This window comes from Athene noctua, chromosome 5 (genome assembly GCF_965140245.1).
Source record: "Athene noctua chromosome 5, bAthNoc1.hap1.1, whole genome shotgun sequence".
NCBI lineage: Eukaryota > Metazoa > Chordata > Aves > Strigiformes > Strigidae > Athene > Athene noctua.
Window position 1 is genome coordinate 41,647,113 of NC_134041.1, and position 27,619 is coordinate 41,674,731.

The 27,619-nt window shown below is 35.6% G+C and overlaps 1 protein-coding gene across 25 annotated transcripts in view; it reads left to right on the top strand.

Annotated features, from left to right (window-relative positions):
• The window catches only part of KCNMA1 (potassium calcium-activated channel subfamily M alpha 1), a 532,608-nt gene that overhangs the window by 433,136 nt on the left and 71,853 nt on the right, over positions 1-27,619 (top strand). For 11 of the 25 annotated variants that reach the window (XM_074907159.1, XM_074907158.1, XM_074907156.1 and 8 more), the window contains one exon: positions 4,641-4,814. The exons of 13 other annotated variants lie outside the window; for them this stretch is intronic. In XM_074907159.1, the coding sequence (XP_074763260.1) occupies positions 4,641-4,814 (174 nt within the window). Of the gene's footprint in view, positions 1-4,640; positions 4,815-27,210; positions 27,282-27,619 lie in introns of all 25 variants that reach the window. One more of the 25 variants, XM_074907168.1, reaches the window with a different exon arrangement.

Here is a 27,619-nt window from a genome sequence, read left to right on the forward strand (position 1 = left end):
TGCAAACTGCACTAAAGGATTGAGATCCTGTTGTGATAGAAAGCATTCAGAGAACCAAAATTTCTCCAAAGATCTATTTTCAGCCAATAGAATGATGTAGCAGAAAGATGCACAGAAAAGCACATTGTGAAACAGGTCAGCATGGTAAGAATCAATACTTAGTAATAAACCAGAAAGAAACTAATTTCTATGGATAAAATGATGAATCCTATTGACTTCGAGGCAAAATACTAGAAGTAATTTGGCTTTATTTGAAGCAACATATTTATTTAAAATTTGATTCTGTGTTGAGGCCTTTCTGGACCAGAGATATTAGTTTAAATAGTAATAAATAAACAAATAAAAGAGCTCTTCATGTTAAGAGAGTATTAAAAAATATTTTAAAAGAAAATAAAATAGCTTTGACTTGGTTTTTTCCATTTTCCCAATAGCTTCATTTTTTTTCAGAAATGCAGTTAGCTTTGAGAGTACACTGGCTGAGAGTCTTCTTTAAGGTAATGAAGGAAAGGTCATGATCAATCTGTAAATTAAAATGAATTGGTCTATAAATGTACCATTACTTTACAACCTGTGAGTCATTCTTATAGCTAATAAAATAGGGCAAAATGTCCACTCAGGTCACCTGCTGTTTCTACAGTTTTGGCAAAGAACAGCACGATCTGAATTATAGCAAACAACTGACCAGTTGTCCTCGATTGCAAAAATTGCAAGATAGTGAACAAGCTGACTTGGTGGTCTTGAAGATGTTCTATAAAAATTAAATAATGGAGAGATATCTTTGCCTGTTATGTGAAGAGAAAATAAATTCTCACAAACAGTTTAAGATATGCTGCTGTATTTTTTAGGAAACTGAAATTGTTCTGGGGGAAGTCCTTTCAATATTTGAGTCTCATGATGCTAACCAGCAATGTTAAAAGGTGATCAGATCACTTTGGTCGTCCTTTAATGCTGCTGTTGTTTTACTCGTAGTGTGGATCATAAGCACTTGATTAATTGAAATGTCACTGCATGCATTTCAATTCTTAAGTGTAGTGAGACCTTTTTTTACCATTTACTGGTCAAGAAACTTCCAGTTCTTAACCAGCTGTTATCTCATAGAGATCCACTAGATGTCCTCGTAGATCCACTTTTTGTTACCGTTGAGGTCACAAGGAAAATTACTAGATGGGTGGAATCGAGGATTGGGTAGCCTGTATGGTTTAAACAAAACAACAACAACAACAACGAAACAGCAAAGATGAAGGGGTACTTTGTTCTGCTTGCTTTAAAAAAAAAGGAGCTGTTCCTTGACATCTTAGGTAGAGAATAATCTGCAGTTTCTTTTGGTTATTTTTGCAGCTGGAAATATTTCCCATTACTGTTTGTGAACTCTAAGTCTCAGATCCAGACAATATAGAAATTTTGACTGGACTTTCTGAGTTTTTGAGATCAGAAAGCAAGCTACTGCTAGAAGCTTAGACATCTAAGGCACATTCCTTGTTAGAATGGAAGGCTATTGCCTTCTGAGAAAAATTGCAACAAAAAAAGTTTTTAAAAGTAGTTCTTTACTTTATAAATAATAGAGAGAAATTTTGCTTTCCTTTTGCTCTTCACAAATCAGAAAATTATGAGTTCATATATGCCTTGTTTTGCCAGTAAATTATTTAAGTAGTCTGATTTCCATGTCCATGATAACTTCCCCTCATATTTTTACTAATTCATTTTACAAATGCTGTGGTATTGTCATCATACTAAGTAGAAGGATCTGTTCTTCCTTTTTATCCATTTATTATTCAGTTGAAAATAGGGAAGTAATTTCCTTTATGTCCCAACTTACATTTCCACTAGTTGCAAATAAGAGTTCTATTCAACATCCATAACATTTCTATGAATAGAAATGAGTTGATTCTTACGGAGGTGCTACAGGTGTCAGATGAAATTATCACCCACCCAGAGGCTGTTCTTAAGGTCCCCCTGTCTCTCTTGATGATTCCCATTTTTTGTTAATGTTTATGGAAGTTTTGTAGGAAATGGTATGTGTGTGGCTGAACCATTTAAAATAATTTCTGTCTTGTCTTTGATCTTGTCACTAGTCATCCCTACTAATAATCCATGTTTTGTTTTATTTAAAAGAAAATAAGTATTGTATTCGGTATGACTGTAACAATGACTGTATAAAAGGAATGAAGAGTAACAGCATGTTTTCTTTCCAAAATGTATTGCTCTGATATGCAGTAGCTTATATACTGGTTGAAACCCTTATAGCAAGTCCTTTCTGCTACTTATATTTTCAGGTCCAAGCCTGTTTCCTGCATGTTAATGATGTGAAATATTAAAATGATGCATGATCTCCAGAACAACTGATAATAATAGTTAAAAACAGTCCCTGAAAGGGTATTGCTTTTGAGAAGCACAATGGAGTCCTTCCCCTCTTGAAGGGAAGGGCTTAAATTTCCCACTTCATTGGTTAAGTCCGATGAAAATGGTACAAAAAGTTTTCCTTCCCAACCCTCTTTGCTCTTAAGGATGATTTCTTTTAATTTTCATAGATGTGTCCTATCCTATTATTCACTGTTGACAAGACATGGCTGCAAGTAAATGAAAACCAGGGACTGTTACTAACCAATGACATAGCAGTTGAGAATTTCTGAGCAATGTGTTTTGCTACGGCATTTGATTAGAAAAAGTTCTTCAAAACAGCTATAATTAAAACAAAATGGGCCTGCCTTTTACCTCACCTACTGTTAGTGTGTCTCACAAATGCCCTTTATTTTTCTTTCATTTCCTTAAAGTGAAAATAATAAAATAGACATAATGGAAAGACTTCCACATTTTTGGTAACATATTTCACTTTTTCTGCCCAACTTTTCAATTTCAAAGAATGTGTTGGGAAGAGTTAGACAGAGGGAAACCATGGGAAAACAAATGCTGTTTTGAATTTTCTGTGTAGTTTGAATGTGTATGCATCAAAAGCTGCAGTGGAAACCTTCTTACTAAAAGCCAAGCTCTGAGGAATGATGTACCATGCAATGAACAAGCCTGATGCTGCATGATGACTTTCTGAACAGCTGTAAGATAACTCTACTAGGATGCTAAAAGAACATGGCATTAGTCATGTGAGCAAAGTTTTAGAGGAATGGAGTCGCTGCTGAAGAGATCACTCATTCATCTCCCTCAATGCCTGTTTTCCACAATCATAATGTTACCCTTGCTTGACAAGTATACTGTATGGCAAGTCATCAAGGCCTTAGAACAGGACTTGACCCATTTGAGTGATTTCTATCCCTCTTCCCTGGTGACTGTGGCATTAAGAAACTGGAAAAAAAAAAAAAAAAAAAAAAGTCATTATCATAATGCAAAAAAGACATTCTAAATGGAAGGTACAGGCCAGAGAAACATTACCTTTTTTCTGCATTTGCTTTTAAGGTTTTGTTTTTGCCTGTCAGTGTTCTGTTTTGTTTTTAGTATAATTGAGTCAGTTCAATCTAAACCATTACCAAAAGTGTTGGTTCAGTGCAGCATGTGAAACAATCTAAGTTGCCTTTGCATTTCTTCAGACTTAAACATACTGTAATTCAGGTAACATACAAAATTGCACAATGGTAATTACACATGTATTTACAAAATAGGATGCTGTGTATTTCTATAAATATATAACAAGGACATTCAGATGTCTAAAGGATATGATATTCTATTCTACTGTGGCATTCCTTTTTGAATTAGCCCCTAATTGTACATTCAGTTATTAGATCCTCAATCTACCTTTAAATCCAGAGCAGAAAACATGCCAATGATTGGTTCAACATGTTTCAGTGGACCAATGCTCTGTGTGCTTTTGGTGATGCCTTATTTGTGAACTGATTTTAATGTCAAGCATATTTACCATTATTAGTTGTGTCTCTTATATGGGCAAATTTTGGTATTCTGTCAAGAAAATTTGAATTCCTGAAGATACAATGTAAATGAAGTAAATTTTTCAGAAAATTTTATTAACATCTTGTAACTCTTTAGTAATGTGTAATTTATTGCATTAAAGGAGTTCCCTGGCACAGTGTAATACAAAGAAATTCTTAGCCTATGTTTAAGAATAAATATATTTTTATATATGTATATATATGTATGTATGTGTATAATGTATATGTGTGTGTGAATGTGTGTATGTAAGAATATATGTGTATGTGTGTTTCTGTGAGTGTATACATACATATATATAGAGATATATAAAAGTCTTTGATTTTTACAGGAAGGAGGATGGGCCAAAAATATCTAATGGATTAGCAACTTCAGATTTTTCTTTTCATTTTATCCCAGTAGTATTAATTGTGCCAAGGGAAAAATATATTCTTAGGATTCTCTGCTTTTACTATGTTCTTTTTTGATCTAAACACTCAACTGTAAACAGTAATTCTTCCCCATGTCTGCGGTCACCCTATAAGACTGAATAGAAATAAAGAGCAATTTATCTTTTGCCCTACTTTTAATGTACAGCCAAGTGTTATCAATAATCTCATTGCATTTTTTTTTTCCTGGGTCAAGACTGTTAACATAAACTAAGGCCTGTATTAAATCCCTTAAATTACCTTCCAGCTGCCTTGTTATATATATAACCTTGCCATTAACCTGCTGCTCTTCCTCTCCTCCCATCCAATACATGGTTATAGCCAAGATGTCCATCTACAAGAGAATGAAACTGGCATGTTGTTTTGATTGCGGACGCTCTGAGCGTGACTGCTCTTGCATGTCAGGCAGTGTACATAGTAACATGGACACCCTTGAGAGAGCCTTCCCACTTTCTTCTGTCTCTGTTAATGATTGCTCCACCAGTTTACGTGCCTGTAAGTTTTAACACCAACACATGCTGTTCCATGTCTGTGGTGTCTGTGGTATCATCCCCGTCTTGTGTTGTACATTGTAGTTCTGTGAGTTTTACTGGGCTGATGCTTTTTTAAAAAGTCAAACCCAAATTTTGATACAGCTCTGTATTTATATTTCTGTTTTAATTTATTTTTAATATGAAAAATGTAATTCATTATTTTGCTTTGTGTGCTCTTTATGAAGCATGCTCTTGCAATAGCATGCAAGAACGTAGTAATGCAGTTTGGTGACTTTTTTTTATTTAATTCATACAATATAAATTGTCATTAATTAAACAAGAAGTACTTCACTGGAGGAACAGGCCTTTGTCTAAATCTATGACTGGTGCTAAGCAGACAGCTTTAATAGTGCTAGCACTAGAGCAGCATGCAATAGGCAGTGAATAAATATACATGATACAACTTAATAGCTAAACCATAGTGGCTGGCATTCTGTTCTGTACTGTTGCTGTTATTATCTTTAATTTTGTTTGTAGCCCTTCAGTCGCCATAAGAGAGGACTTTCCATCTAATACTGAAACTGCAGAAGATAAAAATGGTTGTACTTTTTGTAGTGCTTTTCTAGAAGGGCTAGCCTGGTGCAAACTTTCTGATGCAAACTTTTTGAAATTAACTGTGGAATCTGTCCCATAGGACAGTACCATTTTGGAATATACCCCAAGAGCTCTTTTGAGAGATGAGAGTTGAGAGCAAGAAGACAGAGAACTTAGAAAAATTCTGCATAGCCATTAATTCTTTGGGCCAACGGTAGGGATTCCAAGGCTTGCTTTATCAGTGTGCTGTCAACAATTGAGGAAGATTTTTAATTAAAATAGTGATTTTTTTTTTTTAAATTTTCTTATCCTCTTTAGACATTCATAACAGGCAAAAGTATGTCTTGGGACAGGAACTGTTTTCCTTTCCCCACCCAAATGGCAAAGAAGAACTATAAAATTATTCAGATAGATCCTATAAGGAGTATTAGGAGTTTTGATCAGGAAGCATGTCTGCTTTACATTACAAGTCATCATAGATAAAGATGCATTCCACTACTAAGATTATAATATAGTTAGTAGATTATGCATCTGGGTGCCTTTTGATACTATATGTGTATTGCAGTGCATAGTCCAAGGGGTTAATGACTTTCTTTAACTCTTTTGACATTTGAAGTATTTTTCCAGACACAGATGTGGAGTATATGATAATAATACAATTTTTGTTAGCATTTTCTCTCTGAAGACTGTGCCAATTAAACTGATTCTAGCAGGATTTTCTAGAGATTTTAACAGAAATCTTTTCTCTGTGTAGGTGTATAAGCACTCTGAATGTCCCTTTTATCTACTTGGTTGCAACTCATGTATCACCTCAGGGGAGATGGTTGCCAGTTTTAAGTCCTATTCTAAGTTAAAGAAGTTTTTATCTTTTAAAGAGACCTTTATCAGAGTAAAACACAGCAAAATGTATTTTGTTGAGAGAAGTGAACAAGAAACCTTCCTAGATTAAGAGTTACTATAGGCAGTGTTACTTACACAGCCAACAGCCTCAATAGCACAGTGCCTGGTATAGTTTCCATTGATACAGACTAGCACAGAGAATATGTACTTGAATCCTGGTGCTGGTGTTAACAGCAGCCAGACCAGTCTAAATTAATATGTCCCTCACAAATGGGGAAAATTTCTGCCATTAACACTGTTTGGCAAAGAAAGAAAAAAACATAATTTGTAGGTTTACTGTAACTTTCAAGTTCCCTTAAGACTCTACAGAGGCAGATAAAGTAAACATTTTTGATTGTGTTGCCTGCTGAGACAAAAACCTCCACAATAATGGTATTATTTCCAGCAAAAAAAAACCCTAATAATTTTGGGAAACACGTTAGATCTATGTTCTGTTTTGAAGGATAAGTGATATTGACAGCTTTGAGGATTTTTAGCATCCTATCTTTCAAAGGCCTTTTCCCCTCTTCATCACTCCATCAAATCAAAAGAGATCTCACACTTCCCCTTGTGAGACTAGTCACCTTTGGCCGTTAATAGCAAGTAGGAAAATCAATACCAATTCACACTCTTTGTAAAGCAGCATAAGCCTTTCTTTTCCAATTAAATATATATATATATATATACACACATGCAATGTTTCACTGGCAGGGCTTCAATAGAAATCAGTGTGTTTTCTTTGCAGTGCACAGGGGTCGTATGATGCCCATCTTGACAGACCTAGTTAACTCAAAAAATGGCAGTGAGAGTCAGCTTTTCATTAAATATGAGCAGATGTGAAATGTAGAGTGTTTGACAATTAGAAATGGCAGCAGTAGGGCCCCAGAATCAAAGTGAGGTCAGATTGGTGGATCAGATTACCTCTCTTACATTCTTTAGTTGTTCTGAAAATCATTTTGAATTAGCGTCAGTGGAGCCATGATGGGTTTTGCCCTTTGTCTTTTATGCTAGGACTGTATTGTTTCCCCAGACACTCATTAAAGGTCATTATACTATTACAGGGCTTGCTTTGGTCATGGTGCCCCAGTTGGGTTGGTTTGCTTCTACAATTGCTTAATGCATTTCTTTCTTTCTTTCTTTCTTTCTTTCTTTCTTTCTTTCTTTCTTTCTTTCTTTCTTTCTTTCTTTCTTTCTTTCTTTCTTTCTTTCTTTCTTTCCTTTTTTACTTTTGGTTATAAAAGCAGGCTTTTTTTCAAGGTAAATAAAATCACAGAGCATTGTATTAAACTTCTTGAAACAATGAGTAGCTTTTGTGAGAATTAATACTGTTTGTAAAAATCTGATGTCGCGTAGAAGATAATCAGTTTATATATTCAATGATGTACACAGGATTTAGTGTACTAATTGTGTAATATGTAGAGAAAGTAACACTTGCAGTATATTTTCCACTGTGAATAAGTTTCTCTGTTATTATATTGTTGCATGTACTTCCAGCAAATGAAAATCATATTTTGATTAAATATAATTACATTAAAATGGCTTTTGAGTTTATAGGCAGTTGTCTGGGGAAAAAAAAAAGAAAATAATATGATCTTTCTAAACATAAGGAAATAGAATTTAAGTTATTTTGTGTCTCTACACCTTTTCAGGTTTAGCTGCTTTTGGTAAATTGTTACATGAACAGCAGTCAAATGGTCCAGGCATTTTTCCCACTGGAGACTCAAGTGAATTAGAGTGAAGAGAGGCACGTAGCCACTGGAAAACCTGGCGTGGTTTATACAAAGAAATTATGTTACTAATAAGTGTCTTGTTCTGCTTAGGTCTGTGCCAAATCTTGGGGAGTACCATGCGTATGATTAATTGATACAGACAGAATCTTAACCTGAACCATTTGATTTCTGTGTTTCTGTATCACCATACAGCTGTGCTTCTCAGGGACGTCAAAAGTTCAAGTTCCAAAAGGAAACCTTTTCTAAACTTGTTGCTGTGCCCACTGCCATGGGAAACTAAAATTCCAAGGGCATTCTTGATACTAGGCCCAGGCATATCTAATTCAGCTTGTGAGAAAACATGCTTTGGCATGCTCTGATAGTTCTAATAGACTTTGACTTTGGTGAATATCAGGGATCTACAGAGACAAACGACAAGACTAATTATCACTATATTTTTAATTCAGGGTTCAGCCCAAATTCCTAGCCATCTTATGTGGAAAGACAGACCATGCTAAGACAAGCTGGAGAAAGCTTAAGTTCTGAAAGTAGCCAAAGCATGTACCTACCTGTGTGCCAAGCCCAGTTTAGAACTGTATGTTCTAGCTGGTCTTCTAGTGCCATCACGTGGTTTATGCTAAACAGACAAGTTAGCTGCTGAGTCTTTCTCAAAGGACCTAAAATTACATTCTGCAAGATCAGATGAACATTTTGGGTAGCTTGAATAAGGATAGTTGTTGAACCAAGGTTGGTACACTGTACTGAAGCTATGTCTGGCAATGTGGTTTAACATGTTAGGTCAAGGAAAACATCTCTTAAATATAAGCCACCGATCCCTCTGTGGTCACACTGTCTCATCTTTGTCCTGCACAAAAAGCCAATAGCACACCTTTAATGCTTTGAGGAAGAAGAAATTGAAGAAGTAAATAAGCAATTGAGTCTACTTAGAAAGGGAGGACAAATGTTGCCCCTCGGGGGTGACATCATAAGGTCATAAGCAAGTGATTATTATCAGATTATGTTTTTTACAGCTCACTTCTATGGAATGACCCCACCTCTGTATACTGGAGAATGATACAGCATTATATTGTGTTGCCTGTTGGGTTTTTTTTAAAATTAGATTAATAAAAATGGGACATTAGAATGAGACACAGTGCCAAATAAATTCCTGTTGATTCAAACCCACAGAGAATATAAATAATAACTGTGTGAAACATGCTGTTGGGTGGTATATTGATTTATGTAAAACAAGTTTAAAATATTCTTTCTTTTAGGGTGACAGATTTTTATATCAGTTACACCAGTTCCATGCATTCAGGATTGTGTTCCTGAGAATTGACATGGCTGTGATATTTCTTTTATATACCTCTGCAAGACTGCATGTGTCCCCTTTCAAACTACTGAAAATAATGTAAAAATGGATGCCTGTGTATATTTTAGTGTTCAATTTTGCAGAGAAAATACTATCTTGGCTAATTCAGTTAAGATACAAGTCCAATACAGCTAGGAAAAAAAAAAAAAAAAAAAAAAGGCATGTACATTTTATTGTAGTCTGTGTTGCTACTGGGTACTGAAGAACACCAGCTTCCTTAGCCACCTTCTCAGAATGAACTATTGTTAAGAAACTACTGTTACCAAAACGGGCCAATGAGGTTTTGAAGCATATAAAACCAGACAGTGGAATAATTGAAAAAGAAAATACCAATATGGGAAATCCGTGTTCTGTTCTACAGAGATTCTCATGGTGTAGCCACTGACAGGAAGTCAATGCTCGTACATGCTAGAGATTTGCCATATTTGCAGCCAGCTTCATAGCCTGTGGTACTGGCAAATCAGAAGCCAGACACCATGAGATCTGCTTTTCTGAGAATGAAAGTTTCTGAACTACTCTTCCCCTTTCAAGATTAGTTTATATTTGCAATTCTGGCTAACCTACTTTCTTTCATCTTCTCCTTGTGGCAATTGTAAAAAGATGCATGAAGGTGTTTCCACTAAAGAAGATAGGATGAATTGTCTCAATACATGCAATCACAGTCTTCACTAGCATTTAAGAACTGCTTGCTGGAACAGTAGTTTCCTTGAATCAACCCTTTGATTTGTCTGCCTTTCTCTCACTCTTGATGTGCTGACCTTCAGGTGATACTCCTTGATGGCACTGTATGTTTTTCTACGTTGCTAACATAGAGAGAAATGCAGTGATCAGAGTGGGCTGGTATATGCCCTCCCAAGACCCCAAGTATCTATTCCATCTTTTTTTTTTCATGTGCACTGAGACTTTTGTATTTCCTTTTCAAACACTGAATAGATGACACTCATTACAGAGGGGGAGAAAAAGTGTCATGAAACAGTATTTTACAATAGGTGATTTCGAGTATGTGGTTCGACTCTTAACACTTCAGAAATTAATCCCTTTTACTGTTCTATATTTTAATGGAACATGAGTGCTGCTAAATTATTCAACTTTCTTTTTATATGAGCCATATAGTTGAATAGTGACATGTAGAAATGCAAGAGTAGAAGAAAAACAAAACAACCCCACCAAACCAAGCTGTCCCTTTTCAGATGGTAGAATGGTAGAAGTAAGACAATCTGACTCATTACTCATGACCAGAAAATATAAATAATGAAATACATGCTTTTTCAGGTGAGTTTTATGATGCTGCATATACCACTAGACTGATGAAAGAGAGCTCTCCCAGTTTGTGATGTCTGTAACAAGGAGGTGAACTCTCACATCATCATGGGATGGAGCACTGCTAAGTTTAGCAGCAAATCTTTTCAAGAATTGGGAAGGTGGGGGAGGGAGAGATCAAGAAGTCTGCATTTAATACCTTTAGGCCTTTACCTTGAGTAGTGATTCTTAGCAGGGTCACAGGGAAGAGACTAGTGAGTGGCTTGCTTTGTTGCGGACAAGATAGAAAAGATGCTGTCTGCATCCTGTGGAGTGAATTTAGCAGACGGTCTTATGCAAGGTGACATGGAAATTATGTTTGCATTTCTAGTTCCTGAGTGTGGCTGGTTGTCATGAAACTCACTATGACAGTTTCTTACCACCAGGCAGCAGATTCTTCCTGTTATCTCCTTGGTGTGGGACAGATGCTAGCCGGTTACGTCTCCTTCTCTACTGTTTCTGAGCTATTTCAAGCGACAGATGCCAGAGCTGGCTCGATTTCAGCTTGAGCATTTCTGTCATAGCCCTGCCTTGAGCCCAAATTCTGACCTTTACTGTATGAAATAAAGTATTTATGAACAAGCAGTGGCTTGATCCAGAGCAGGCTTAGAGCAAATGTCAAGTGTCAAGTCACTCTCCTTCTTCCTTATACCACCTGCATTAAGAACCTGGATTAGACCCTAGACTACAGCACCAACTGCCTTAGGCTTTATGGGTCTGGAGAGACATAACTTATTAACAAAGAGTTATTAAATTTTTATCAGTTTTATAACACAATGTAAATGCTGTCTCTGAATCTACATTGTACTCATTATCATTTAAAACGTTAATTAAGTCAAAGTTGCATTTAATTCCGTTCTAAATGTGCCTTTGGGAGAAAGCTTTTAAAAACAGCTGCAGGATTCAGAAGCTCATTGATGCTGGGAAGTTGTTAGTACCACCTTTCAGGATAGGTCCCCCAAGTTGATTGCCATTTTGAGTCTTAGCTAATTTGTGTTGATGTTATCGGGCAAGTTCTCAAATTAATATTGAACCAATAACAGTAGAAAGCTATCAGCTTATGCTAATCACAGATACATTTTGACATGTAATTTGTGTTCTTTTCAAATTGCTTCCAAACTAAAATGAAGAGTTGATTCATAAATCCTGCACTTCTCACACCCTTGTATTATTTTTTTTTCATTCCATATCCTTATTGGTTGACTCCTTTCATAATTCTGGGAAAAAATATGTTCATAGACTTGGAATATTGTCCTTCAGATTCATAGAAAAAGGTGTCCTCTAGCCTAGGTCTTCTACATTTCATGTGATCTGAAGTTATTGTAATATATAGAAGGAGGTGCTTACTGAAATACATAGCAGACCAACATGTAGTATGAACATATGAAGTGGAATACAGTTTATTATTAAAAAAAAACTAGAATAAAAGCCTTCCAAACCAAGTTATAGTGTGCTTGGTTTACATTGTGTATGGGAATATTATTGGGTTTGATGCATTTTGATGTAAAAACAGGAGAAAGAAGGAAAAAATCAAGCACAGTGCTTCCACCATCTGGTTATTCCATTGAGACCCCTCGCATATTTAATATATGCATACCTTTAATCAGTTAAGTAGTCACATTAGTTCTAGTGTGACCACTAATGTACATACTGTGTCATTCATACTACTAGAACTGGGGGCCAGAGGAAGCCAGCCTAATGCTTACTCTAAGCTAGGAGAGTCTATTAATTTAGAACTAGAGATCTTTGGATTTTATCAAGTTCAGTGTAGGTCCAGCAGAGTGATTCAGCCTGGAAGCCAGAGGCAACTTGCAAGACAATTTTTTCTGGGTCATCTTATTTTCTCGGACTACCTAGAAACTTTACAGGTATTTGTATATGCTAGGATACATAACTTCATGAGTTTTTTACGTGCTACATGAAATGAGGAGATTGTTGTCACATAACTCCATATGTGGTTCTCACAGTGCCACAAAGCAAGCACCCATCCTGCAATTTAAGTTTTAATTTGTTTTTAAAAAATCATATATTTTAGTATGTAAGATCTTAAAGATGTTGATAATATACTTTAAAACAGGTTAAAGTTCAGGTGTTGTACTTTTACTGTTTGAAACTAATTACCAGCTTCTGTTAGTATTCCTTTTTCGAATGCAGTGATGTAGCTTTCTTGTGATACTTTACATATTACTGAATGTTGTAATGCTGTGGTTCACTTACTATAAATGACTTGGGAAACCTCACACACACATGCTTCTCTGATACTTCTCCAACCCTATTAGCACAGTACAATTATTCAGAAAAGGAAGGGTGGAAAAAGTGTTATTACTGTGTAAGATGTGGCCAGTATCATCTCGTTAAGAATATATGTGGACATTTTAGTTTGACTGGAAATTCTACCTAGGCAAATGTGAAACAAAAATGACACAAGGCAAAGATCCCAGTCTTGACTGTGCCACTGATTTACTACATGAATATAGTTCTTTTTCCACCTGAGACTGAGAATACTGTATTCTTAATATATTATATTACATGTTGTGATGAGAAGTGCCTTGAGATCCTTACATTTTGAAATATTGAATATAAACCTGGGTGTTCTTTAGACATAGTGATTCCCCTGCAGAGGCCAATTTTCATGTCTTCTGATCTTTGCTGAATGAGGTCATAGATACATGGCAAGGAGGAAAGGAAAGTGAAACGGGGTACGTGACAGAAAGGAAGAATGGTAAAATTAGCAGAACTGCCTTGTTGTCTAATTTAAGGAGGTTTTGACATGGAACACTGTCTAAGAGGGCATGAATAGCTTCTGTTTAGCTGCATCAGCAGAGAAGGATCTCTTTTTAAATTTCTGGGAAAAAAAATTAAAATTATCTGCAGTTTCTAGTTGCTTCTGAATTTTAATAGGAAAGCAAATGTTGTTTACTGTTAAGAACTGCTGAAGGAAATTCAAAAAATCATTATAGTGTCTTTGATCTTTGTCATGGAATTTCCTGTATTCATTCTTGCATAAAATATCTTGCTTGCACTATTTCTCCATTCCCATGTTCCTGACATTATCTTCACTCTAACTCAGTGGTGTTACGTGTTGTCTGACATGGCATCTCTGACAATATGAAGAGAGATTTTACATCACCATAGTTATGATATGGAGGAAGACTGGCAACAAGAAATGGAGGTTCTGTTCTTGAGCAGACTCTTGTCAGAGTGGACTAGTAGGTGTACCATCTAGCAATTTAGATGGTACACCTAGATTCTACAACTAGCCCCTCTTCTGTAGTATTTACATGGTCCCATATGGGAAATATTGCTTGGACTTTTAGTAAAAATAGAAGTTGTGACATATGAACAACAACTTAGAAGTCAAGATAAACATCTGCCTAGCTGATAAAGTTTCATCAGCCAATAGAACTAAGATTCTTCTAGCAAAGAAGAAAACCATTTGCAAGTTTTGAGCCTTATCTAGAGAAGATGCTTGTTTATGTTCCATGAGTAACATCAGGTAAAATCCATGATTGCAGACTGATAGCATGTTTCATTAACAGGCATTTGTCCAGTGATTTTTTTTATTCTAGATTTATCTTTATTAAATTTATTCCAGATCTACCAAAACAGGACTGTCAGGTTCTCTGTGATCAGTCAGTCACAAGATGGATGGCAGCAAAGAAGCGATACTGTATTTATTCAGAATTGCGGGGTGTGAAAATGAATATAATACACATGATGAGGTAGCAGAAGGGTGAAAAGAAGTGATATAACCCACTGAATAGAACAGGATGTACTTTTCTGACTTGCACTACATGGTGTCCTTTACAGCATAAGGGAAATATTTTCCAAATTTTCAGATAACATGTTAATATTTCTCACTAATAGAATTGGACTCATAGCCATTTTTGCATCTTGTCTTGCTTTTGACATGAAATACTGCTTTTACTTGGTTCTGAACAAAGCCAATAAGCTTTTGAATGTCAGGGCAAGCAACAAAATAGCAAAATACATTTTACTAACTCTTGGATGCTAAGAACTGCTTTTGATAGTCCACAGAAAAATATTTATCCTATTGTGTGAGATTGCACATTTTCAGAGTGTTATTCAAATTGAATTTTAATTGTTGAACAAATTTTGTGCAAATTGAGACATTAAAATATATTTTTTGTTTCATTTTATGTTAAAAAAATCTGCTGAAAATTAAATCAGTTTTCATTTGGTAAAGATCTACATTTTTCCATAGTTCTTAAAATCTGTATTTTTTGCACCAAGAGCTCATGTTCCATAGAAGAATTACTCAAGGAAAAAACTAATATTTATATATCTCTATCTATAAAGAATTTCATTGTGTATATTTTGATCTCACTGCCCTGGGTAACAAGATATAATTTATTGAGTTCTTCATTCAGACAAAGGAGAAAAGAGAAGAGAACAGCAGATTTGGTACAGATGTTAGTCACAGCACGAATTCTGTGGTGATAATTGTACTGCAAGGATCTGCAGAGACTGGGATCAGTAATGTAATCGTAGTTATTTGACAGGATCCTTCCACACAAGCAGTCCAACTTACAGGCATCTTAGACTCTGGAGAGGTATATGACTCAGCAAAAGACTTTGGTTATATTTGGAAGAGAAGCAAATGAGCACACAATTTTCAGTGACAGGGAAGACTCAAGCCAAGGATCTGTGATTGCATAGTCTAAACTGGTCTGATATTATGCCAGTCTGAAATTCTGTAAGAGCAGGAACTGGCTTTATTTTAACCCATTGGTACCAAATCCTTCTGTGTGTTGTATGAGTTCTGTGCCATATCTGTACACTTCAGTATGCGATTACTGTGTAATTCTGCCATTCTTAGAACTCCCTACACCTAAATTTGCCTCTTTTCAAGCATGAGTTTATTTGAAATTTTGTTTCAGATCTCCCCTGTGATCACCACCACATTATTTTTTGTTATAGCATGATCTCTGGAACCTTTATTTTTCTTTCTTCCTTTTCTGAATAATTCCTGAAAATATTATCTCCTACTTGAATGAAAATGCATACTCTTTCAGTTCAGGATTTCTAGTGCTATTGTGTCTAGTAGCTGATCAAGCATTAACGGTCTTTTTGTTTGGCTGATTGAATCTCTGAATGCTGCACCTCATTCATCCACAGTTTTACTGGTATTTCTCCTGCTAAATAGATAGCTAAGCTCTTGTTTTGCATCTGAAATTGTAGCTTGAGGGAATGCTAGAATTGTATCTTTAGGCTTACATATATTCAGCCTCAATACTCAAGGCCCACATACTCCTCAAGAAATATCCTGAAGTTGTCCCTTGGGTCCCATAAATTTCCTCAGCAGTATCCTTAAGTTCTGCCCATGAGGAATATAAAATATGTCAAAATATGCATTTGTTTTTAATTTGCCTTTAGCATATGAGTCTTTTGTCTGCCCTCTTCTTTCTCCTCAAGCAAGACAAAATAAAATCCTCAGAAGTAGAGCTCCAAGCAATTTGCTTTTGGAAGATGACTTTCTTGACAGCTGTCAGTGTCCCCTGAGCACTGGATTTCTGGATGCTTTCAGTATCTGACTCTCATAACATCTGGCAGCAACACTATTTCCAAATATATTGACATCCTGTGGCATTTGTAGTTCATATAGTTACTTTCAGGGTAGTAACTGACCTGTAAATCTTATGAAATCTATATCAATTTTCTCTTTGTTGGAGAGAGTTCTTCCTCCTCCAGGTGATTGTGGACTTCGTTGTGAAATTGGTGTGATATTTGATATTATGACAAATTCTGACAGTTCCATGGTTTTCTGCAGAATTTTCTTTTCTTTTTTTTTTCTTTATCAGTCTTCTTTCCTCCTTATCATGCTACCTGCTTTGAAAATGAACATCATCTGTATTTAATTTTATACACACGAAGTATTTCCTTGATATAACACTGAGCACACCAAGTGTTCTGCAGGACATAGCTAAGCAACCCAAGTGCCTAATTCAACACTTCGACAATCCTCTCGCAAAAATTCTCCATTGCTTCTTTCCTCTGCTCTTGTTTCAGTGCATTGTGTACTGACAGTGAGGGTGCTGCTGTTAGGCTAGTTCACTTTCTCTGGTAATGTCCATATCCTCATCAGGGTTTGGTTAATAATACCAGAAGTATGTGACACAACGAAGTTTTGAAGAAACCTTCGAAGAAGTTTTCTATCTAAAGCTCTTCCTCGTCATGGGCTGTGATTTCTTTGGGTGATCAGCCTGATCCTTGTCGTGAACTAAGAAAGCTTGACATATCTATGTAGGTTTAGTAACAAAGTGAAAAATAAAAGGACAAAACTTTTTTTTTTTTTTTTTTTTTTTTTAAGCTGACTATCAATTTAGTTTGGTAGATTCAGTATTATTTGCTTTCTTTCTTGGTTGTTAGTCTGAATACTTTTATATTGTTATAGTTTATTTCACATGAAGTGAATGTGAGATGACATGTATTTCCTTCTCACAATAATTCTGAATAGTTCAACCCTAACAGCTGCATGTATTTCAGTGTTACCAGTGCAGTATTTTTGTATATTAGAGAAATAATCATAGGGAATTTATAACAGTCATTTTTAAATTATTTTGTATGGGGGTATTTTGATCCTATTTATGTTTATTTGAAAAATATGACCCTTGTTAAATACATCCATTCTTTGGTGTACTCTTTCTGTTAGGGATCAAAACACTGTTGTAAGTGACATAGTTATTATTTATCACCACTGGATTTCTTAGCTTTATGATTTATTTTCTACCCTTATGAAATTGCCAGCCCTTACTTCCCTATAGCAATCTATTTCAGCCAAACTACTGCATACTTTGGCAGAAATGTATTAAATTTTTTGTGGGTTTTTTTGCAGATGCAGTCAAAGGTAGACATCATATTTCCTTTTTTTTTTTTTTTTAAACTATTATTATTATTATTTTTGTGTTTACTTTTTTTGTTTCCCATTGTTTACCTAGAAATAATGTGTTATATTTCCCTAACTTTCCATAGCAATGAATTATATTCCATCTTCATTTCTGCTATTGTTGGTTTTGCTATTATTATGTAGATATAGGCTTAAGTTATTTGTATCTTGGTTGGGTTTTATATTAGTATATTTACCGGGTAATACTGATTTTTGGATACGTTTGTACAGAGAAAAACATAGTTTTGCAAGAATGGAGTACGTTCTAGTACTCAACAAAGTAGGGACCACTTAGAAAAAAATTATACTGATTTCGTAGTGTCATGAAGTGTATTTAACTGTATATCTGTAAGTAATAAAACCAGCACATGTAATAATAGACTCTTTAGTACAACAAGTTCAATCTCTTTGATTAATTTGTATGTTTACCTTGTGACATACAGTACTTTGCATATGAGAATTGATTTGTCAGCAATTACCATTCCCTGCTTTTATGAAAGCCGTACTTCGGGTAATAGAGTACTGTTAAACTGCAACCAATGTGCTAAAAATCTGTCTTCTGGCAATAAATTTCTGTGTATAAGAGCAGCTGAGAAATACTGTTCTATACTTACACATAGATTTGAAGACAAAAAACCAGCACTGAGGCTTGAAACTCCGTGTAACCAGCAGGTGGTAGTGCTGGCTTAGAAATAAGTAGTGACTGAACAGACTCCAAGAACTTATGTATTACTTTTGTGAGGAAGTAATTTTATTAAAAAAAACACCCAACTTCTAATATTTCAGATGGCATGTTTTAATTGTATAGAAGTGTTTCCATATAAGTATATACAGTGTACGCACTTGTATATCAAACTAGCGTGTATGTAAACATGCACAGCAGTTTATATTCAGTTTACATAAGAAAATGGTATTATGAACTCACAAGTAACAGTCATGTGACAACCTCCATCCCAGAGGAATATTACAACTGAACCTGAAAGAGTATTGGGGATTACTGAGCCTGGTTCTATTAACATTTGATAAATGAAAGATTTTCCACTGATGTGGATGAAAGCCAGATAAGACTGACAATAAGAAGGCCAGGGTTAAATGTCAAGATTTCAGTTCTTCATTTTCAGAGACACAGACACTTTTACACCCTTTTGTACAAGGGTAAACAACAGTGAAAAGGGGAAAGAAATTCAATGGTAGAGAAGTTTAAAAAGTAAAAACAAAATCCTATTTATTGGTGGCATGTTAACCATCTAGTAAAAAAACCCAAAATGAACAATATCTTCTAAATAGTGTGTTCCAGAAGTAAGACAACTCACTGGGGAGCAGAGGAAGAATCAAAAAATAATCTTAGAATTTAAAAATACGGTTTGCTAGATTTATAAGAAGTTCTATACTTATATTATGAAAATCTTTACTGAGCATTGCTGTACTGGCAGGTAAATGGGTGGAGGGACCTAGTATGTCTTCTTCAGGAATGTGTTAATGAAAAAACCTTCATTACAAATTTATTTTTAAACTTTTCATGAGCAGCATAGAGAAAAGGTTATTTCAGTTTCAAATTTCAGGACATGCAGGTTGGAATTACACTGGAAATGGGTATTTTTAAGTTGTTGAGATAAATTGGCACTTTGAACTGGAAAACAAAGTAATAATTCTAATTAGATTTCTGCCGGATGAAATCTACGCTTCGTAATGTTCTCAGGAGGGAAACAGTTGCATCAAGACCTAGCTAAAATTTGTGGAGTACTTCTCCAAAGAAGTCAGCATATAGCTATCTCTTTGCTGTGCACTGAAATACTCTTCCTGAGAAGCACAATCTGAGCAGTAAATACAAGATTTCTAATCACAAGGAGCAGAGCAATCACCAAGGACTCCTGTGCTTACTTTTTCCTTTAGTTACTTCTAGGCACTGTATATTTTCCCACTGAATTTAATGGAGCTGAAGGAGTGTAAACAGCAGTGTTAATAGGTACAATGGTGAGTGGCCTTTCAAAAATTTTTTTTTTCAATGGGAGATTATTTTTTGTCTACATAGAGAACTTCACTGGTTTTAGCAGGGACTGATCAGATTGTGAGTGCTTTCAATCACAAAGGGGAAACTTTCTTTACTTTGTAATAACAAGAGAAATTCCTCCTACAGTTTGGCAGGACTACACAATTGCAGTCCACCCTCACTAATGCTCCCTCTGTGTCCCTTACAGTTGTTGTCAAAATCCACTCTGAGGCCATAGGACAAAGGACAATAGACTTTGGATTGCTATGTATTGAGACAAAGATAGTCTATGACAACAATAGAAACATAAAAATAAAAAATATGTTACAGTTACTTGGTGTTAAAAAGATACATTTTCATATCTAAAACCACAAACACTGTAATAAGAATTTACTCTTATCAGACATACACGTGGTATGTTTTTACAGAATGTATTCCATGTGTACTTTTCAAACAGCGATAGCAACCTCACCATCTTATACTTGGTAGGTCTGAGAAAATTAGTGAATAACAGCCACATTTTCAGATAATTTGGTCACTTGAGTCTTAGCAAGAGCTCTAAGTAAGGAAGTCCATTAAAAAGCAATTAACTGCAAGTGAGCAAACCAAGGCTGTGTAACAGATCAGTGGTAGAACTAAATCCCAGTCAAGAGATTCCCAGTCCTCAGTTTGTAGCTGTGGGATCATCAGGTAGTCTATTAAAAAGTTAACATGTGGCTTTGAGCAATCCTTTTGTACTTTGCTTCTGCTAGATGCAGCAGCTGGAGCTCTAAAATTGGACATCAGAGCTGCTTGTGACACAGTAGGACACAGAGTCTGAACAGCTCTTTTCTGACACACAAGGGGTAGCGTTTTGCTGTTGCTCTTCCTCAGAGTTCAGATAGCAGACCAGCTTGTCATAATAAAATAACATAATTTAAAATGTAACTTGGAGAATATTTACACTTGGAGCTTCCTTATTCTTCAAAGTGCACTCTCAAAAGACAAAAGTCAATTGCCTTCACTTCGGGGTTTGTCTGGAGAACAGACCTCCATGAACACAGATCATGTTCTAATTTGTTCTACAGTTTAGACACTCTTCACCCTTTCCCAAAATAAACTTTACCCAAATAGTATTCTGTATGGGTGCAACATGTGGTGAAGTCAATTGGACAATAAAATGGACAGCAGAAAAAAAGTCCACTGATGCTTTTTTCCTAAATTTTCATTTGACAGTTTTCCAATAACAATATAATGACTTGAATAAACAATTACAGAGTGAATCATAAATTGAGAAGGCAATGGAGAATAGAGACTGAAAATCAAGAGAAATGTATGAGGGAATACTAAAATCTGAATCAGAAGAGATGTTCAAGGTTCAGTGCACCTATAACTTAGTCTAAATAGAAATTGATTAGGAATTAAATAAAGTAGCTTTTTTCTACTGTGCACATTTATCAGGGGAAAGGTGAGATGGTTGTTACATACAAGTAATATCACATTGTGTATATACTTCTGTATAGGAACAAGAAACCAGGTCCATGAAATCTGAAGCCTTTCTTCTTTAAATTGCGTGAGCCAATTGTAAAATGCGGTATATATGGGAAAGGCGTTCTTCCTGCCCCAGTTACAATTCAGCTTGCACCCTGAAGCATGAGATATGAACAACTCCTGATCTAAAGTCCACTGAAGTCAGTGTGTTTTCTCTGACTTCAATGGACTTTTTAGATCAACAACAATTTGAACAGCCTTAGACTACTTCTTTGCTTGGTGAAGTTGTAGTAATAGAGAGGTGATAACAACCGGTATTTCTGTAAAGCATTTGTAATAATTATGCTCTTGAATTAAACTGAAGGAGAAAAGAAAAAAAAAAATATATCAAAGTTCTACAGTAACCTGAGGGGGTTCCTCTACCCCTAAAAATAAATTAGTAGTGTAAAACCATACCCTGGATTTTTTTCACCAAAAGATTCACATTAAAAGTTTGCGGGGTTTCCAAACACATTTGCAGTCTATCTTTCATTCTATATACACATGTAATGCTAAAAGTTCAGGAACTTAAAGTTTGTCATGGTTTCACGTAATATCAGAGCAGCTATCTAGAATACATAACAGAATCCAGCCTAGCAATATTCCACATTTTCTATTAACTGCCTTTTTACAGCATTCAAGGAAAAAGCAAAGGTGAGGAATATATCTGTAGCTGAGTTTCAATCCTTTACATGTGAGGAGGATTAAGACTGAAAGACCATGTATTATTAATATAAAACTTAAGCATTGGATACCAATAGGAAAAAAAGAAAAAACAAACCAAAAAACCAATGCATTTGTCATTCAGTTTTCTGTGTCTTTAGACAAAAGGTGCAAGCCCGGACAAACAAAGAAAAAGAAAGAAAGATGTTTCTTGGGCTGCAGTGTTTCAAAGAGAATGTCTCATGTAAGCACCATTCAGTATTTGTAAGATGTTCTGAAATGATGCATTCCTGACATTGTCAGATCTTGATGTTTTCTTACCTGTTTCAGATGGCATACACTGGAACGGAAAGCCAGTGAGCCTCACCTGCTTTTCTAATGGCACTAGTGTGTAGAGATATGCAGCATCTGTTTCACTTTGTATAAAAAAAGCAATTAAATGCAATAAATTTCCTGAGCTTGTAATGCACATAGAAACCAAAACAGCAGTCCTGTTGAATTGCCATTTCAGCCACCCAGCACACACTGCTCTGCAGTTTCTAAAATTAACATTCTTGTATCTCATCAAGCACCATCGCATTGTACTTTCTAGTCAATTATATTGTTACGTTGGTTACCATCAGAAAATCTAGTAAATTTGTAAAACAAATAGCTCATATGCATAAAGTGACTTTTAAAGGGGAAGAATAACATTTTTTTCCTAACAAATAACAAATGTTCCAATTAAACCACATTTCAATACTATGCTAAATTCCAACGCCAACTGATTGGCCACATTTTCTTTTCTGAAACTACCTTTGATAAGAAATGCATTACAAACTCATCATTTTAGCTTCCTGTTAACAAAGAGACAGCAGCCGTCTGGATTATTCTAGATCCGCAGTGAAACTGCCACACTATGTATGCTCAAACTAAAGCTGTGTGAGTTTGACAAGGGGCAGATGAATCCAGGAGTTATTGTGCAGGGGTTTAAGTCTATGCGGCAGCTGACGGTTGAAATAATCATCTATACATCGCTCTGAGCTAGCTAGGGAAAGGTTGAAGCTGTATATTTTCAACATATCTAGCCTAATGGTTAATCTGTTGTCTTGTACAGGGGGTGCTGGGTGGAATCACAGCAATAGCTGACAGTTTGAGGAATTGCTGTGGGTATTTTCAGTTGCCTGATTCACAGAGTGGTAGGTAGCAAAGTCTAAACAGGCTTGTCATTGAAAGAGGGAAGTCATGCTCACTGTCAGTCCCATCAAAGAACTCTGGTAGCCAAAAGCTCAATCAACATATTGATTATTTGCATTGAGTAATACAGAGCTGCAGTCTTCACCCACTACATGAAAGCTGAGCTTTACCGAAGACGTGACAGATTGCAGAACAGTGATTGCTCCTTCGGAGGTCATCTGGGAAGATGCTTAGGAGAAAGAGAACAGTTAAGTTGGGGGGGAAAATAAAATATTTTTTCAAACCAAGGTAGTTTAACTGTTAAAAACACTATACTGCTAGTGCTGGATCTGGCATATCCGTACAGTGACTCACTACAGAGATTAAGGGGGCACAGTATGAATTAGACTGAAACAAAAATGAAGTATCTGCAAGTGACAGCTCTGGCTGATGGCTCTCTGTGAAGGAAAACACTGTGCTAGTGTCTGGCAAAACACAGTGCTGAAAGCCTAGCAGCTCATAGACATGGGGGAGGAAAGGGGCAGTGGGTATCGGTGGTGGTTGTTTAGAATGTCTGGTTTTGGTCAGGATATTTTTTCTCCTTTAGAACACATTTTCATCTTCCCTTCCAGGCAAATCATGCTGAAGCCAGTTTCAGCCATTTTGTCAAAAGCACTGTACTGGTATTCTGCCTTGTTACATTTAAATTAAAGCTCTGCCTAGTTTTAAGTTATGGCAAGTGTATGCTTGCAAAGAATAAATAGAGATTGCCATAGGCATTAGATTAACTACACTGGTTGTTTAAAAAATGTTCAGGGAGTTGCAGATTGCATTTCAAATTATCTTCATTATAATAAATAAAATGTATAGAAATAGAAACAGGGATGATTCCCTAATGCAGTCTGTAGGCGAGTATATATTCATTGAGTTTGAAAGGGAGTTCTTGAGGGTTGAGGGAAGGAATAGGAATGTATGCAGCTTCTAAATACCTTTACATAAATTGTATTAATATCTCACATTTTATAGACATTACTTTTTACCTGTCTAATGTTGACAGGTTTCTTGGGCAAGTTCTGTACAGTATTTACCAAAAGCAGGTAGTGTTCACCCGGGGTGCAACTAGAAAGTACTACAGAAAACATGCAATTTCTTACTGTACTCTTATCTGCTTCCTTATTGTTTGCCATTCTAAAAAGCTATTCAGAATTTGCTCTCAAAATGACCACCAGTATGTGTCTCTAAATTAACAATAACAATGCCTCATGGATACATGGCAAGTGTCCTGAATACTTCTAATAAACAATGGAGGCAGCATGCTTGTCGTGTGCCCATTTGCATTGAAAATAAAGGAATATGTCATATTAGATAAACTAATCTAACTATGACTAGAAAAAAGTTCTCTCTTAGTAGACTTGCTGGTACTAAACTCATCAGATACTTGGAAGAGAACTCTTGTGGATTTGGAGGTTGTGGTTTAACATTGCACAGTAGTACAGCAAATTACCCCAGTCCAACAGTTTGGTTGCCAAATGTAGTGAGACACTGACAGTATGTAAGGATGCATTTAGTTCCATATAATTAAAAGCAATCTTTATTTCACAGATACATTTCCTATGGAAATCAGCCCACATAGCGGTGCAAGCACTGAAATCGTTTTTTTTTTAAATTATTAATAAAAAGAAACTGCCTTTGCTGAACAACAGGATGCTATGCAAAACATGTGGTTTAGGTTCTGCACATTATAGTATGTATATTCAGAAGTGACCATGATGGCCTGTGTTTCTCACCTGATCATATAATACTGCTTAATCTAAGAGAACAGTAATATTTTGTATTCAAAATTGCACCGCTGTGCTTGCACATGTAGTTCCACATCTATCCTGTTGTGCTCGTGTTTGTGGCACAGTGTGCATGTACAACTTGACAGGCTATTTATACTAAAAATAACCAGTTTGACTCTTCTGGGGTAAAAAATGGAGAAAGAGATAATTATCTCTACCAAAGATAGGTTATTCTGATATTATACTCTAATCTTTGCTTTTCAAGATAGAGTAAAAAGACATGAGCTACAAACTGTTAGAGTCAGAAAAAAAACTTGTCCTATGAACAAGCTGTTTCATAGTCATCCACTGTGGGACTTCTTCCATTTTCATCTGAAACAGCTGAGCTTTTGTCAGAGGCAGGAGGTTAGAGGTCATGGCATGAAACTCAGAACTTTTAAATCTGGAATATTTTGACAAAGAAATGCAGTTCTGTTATCCCCATTGTTTAATGTTTTGCTTTTCAATGGTAGTACCTATCTACACTGTTGAAAATAAGAGGAAGTAGAATATGTTTTAAGCAGCTCAGTCTGCCTTCGTGCTGAAGATCATGTGATGCTGTTAAATATGATGCAAGGCTCAAGGTGTTAAGCCATACTGAAAGATAAGGTATTTTAGTTCTGGTTCATGCAGTGCAAGCACAAAATCTTGGGAAAGCTTGCTTATGTCTTCATGGAATATGCCATAAGACATACACTGTTATGGAAGTTTAGTCTTAAATAGTCAGGTCTGGTATCTGAAACTTGAACTCCAGAAGAGACTGTAAAAAGGTTATGAAGTTTCTTAAACAGCATGATTGGAGGCATTACTAATCAATTTTGATCATCTTCCACTGTACGTGATGTTACTTCGATGCACACATGTAGATTTATAAAGATTATTTCTAATATTACTGTCTGTAGTTTAAAAATAGAACTGAATTGATGCATTTTGAAGTGTTCAAATACGTGCTTGATCAGTGACTTGTGTAGGGAGATAGGTTCTGCAGATATATTTTATCATCTGAAAATTGTTTCACTGGAGGAATATCAAAGATAGAAGTACAAGATTTGACAAAAACACGGTAACTCTGAGATAAGATTGCTAATTTTCAAGTAATATACCCAATATGATAGACCGCATTTTTTGTGGGAGTTTTGCTAATCAAAGATACATGCTATCCTCCAATGACTTAAAATCTATGTGAACTCTCATGAGTATGCATTATCATCATTATACTTTACACGTTACTACTATTAGCAAAGTCCAGAATAACATTGTGATTTAGACTCTAGTTCTGTTCTCGTTGATTTGTCTATCCACCTCAGTCAGAGTAGTAGCAAGCCATCAATTCAGAGGTCATTGAGTAGAAATGGATGCTTTGTTAACAATTAGTTGAACCTTGTTAAAAAGTACACTCAAATGACTCTTGTAATTTACATATAATCACCTTTTTTGTGAGAGACAGATTTTGTAGCTGAACACAAAGGGCAAACGTGGATGCTATTTATGTGTCTTTCCTGTTACCAGATAGTGTTTCTAGCTGATGGTAAACTAGACAAAGATGCCAGAAAACATGCTGACCTCCTAGATAATTTGGAGCTACTGTCTACTCAGAGTTTTCCATGGAAACTTTAAGGCAATTGAAACATATGGAAGTAATGCTGCAAGATTATCAGTCCATAAACTACTCTCTACCTAACCTCCTCACCTCATAATACATAACAGAATATAAGATCTTAGTGGCTCAGTAATATACCTTCTGTATATTAGAGAGTATAATATATTTATTCAGAATGAAACAAGCATTAGGAGAAGATCATTACGGCATATTTTTACCAGAAAAACATTTTATTATTCTCTTTTACAGAGGATAGCATTTGTTATAAGTATTAATATGTGAGTTTTGTTTAATTAGCTTTGATATATTAGAAATTGAATGCTAAGAAACACAGTTTCAAACTAAATACTTATTTAGGAAATTAAATCAGCTTTCTTTTCAGAGGTGCTATGTATGGCCTCCTGAAATTTACAGTATATAGCACTTCTGAATACCTAAGAACTTCTATGCAGGTTCCTAAACATCAGTTTAATTCCATAAGTATGCTTGCACAATTTTTAAGTGTTGACCTTACTTTTTTCTATGATTTCTTATTTATTTTAATAGCAGCAGAGTGCTCTACCTCCCCTGTCATTTTCAGTAGATTCAAAGGAATAAACATCTTCCACAGCTAGTAAATCTCAAAGCCTTTATCAACATGTGGGAAATAAGTGTTGCCTCAGACACACTTACCCTAGGATGGGATTATTGCTTAAAGATGATAATATTGTGAAATAATCCTTTTATAAGAATTCTTTTATAAAAAGCCATTTTTAGAAAACAAAAACAAAAACAAAAACACCTTAAGAAAGCTGCAGGTATAAATACTTTAAGCTTTAAAGTCTGTAATTCCACATAATATCAAAATTGATTCATGCCTGTGGTTTGAAATAATTTTTAATACAAAGACATTAATTTAATTTTTTTCTTATTATTTAGAAGTAAAGAATGCAGCTAGATCAAGTTACCCCAAATGTTCGTATCAATTCAAGAATGCAACTACTAATGCATTGGTTGGTGCCAAGTCCACTGAAGGAATCCCGGAACCTGTTTCACTTGTTAATAATCGTAAAGGGAGCCTCTTCCTACCCAACAACCCCTCGCTACTGCACCTTAACTTATTGAGTTCTGTTGAACAAGGAAAATCTACATACTGTAGATTGCAAAGGGCACTCAGCTTGCCTGTAAAATACCTCTACCACTCCCAAAAGCCTGGGTTGAACCAAGATCTCCGTAGGTAGCCCCATAGTTGGATGTATGAGGCAATACAGATTGGTTTGTGCATGGTTTTGCAGTCTGTTTTCAATGCGACTATGACATTACTAATGCTCTGTTAAGTGCTTACAGATGT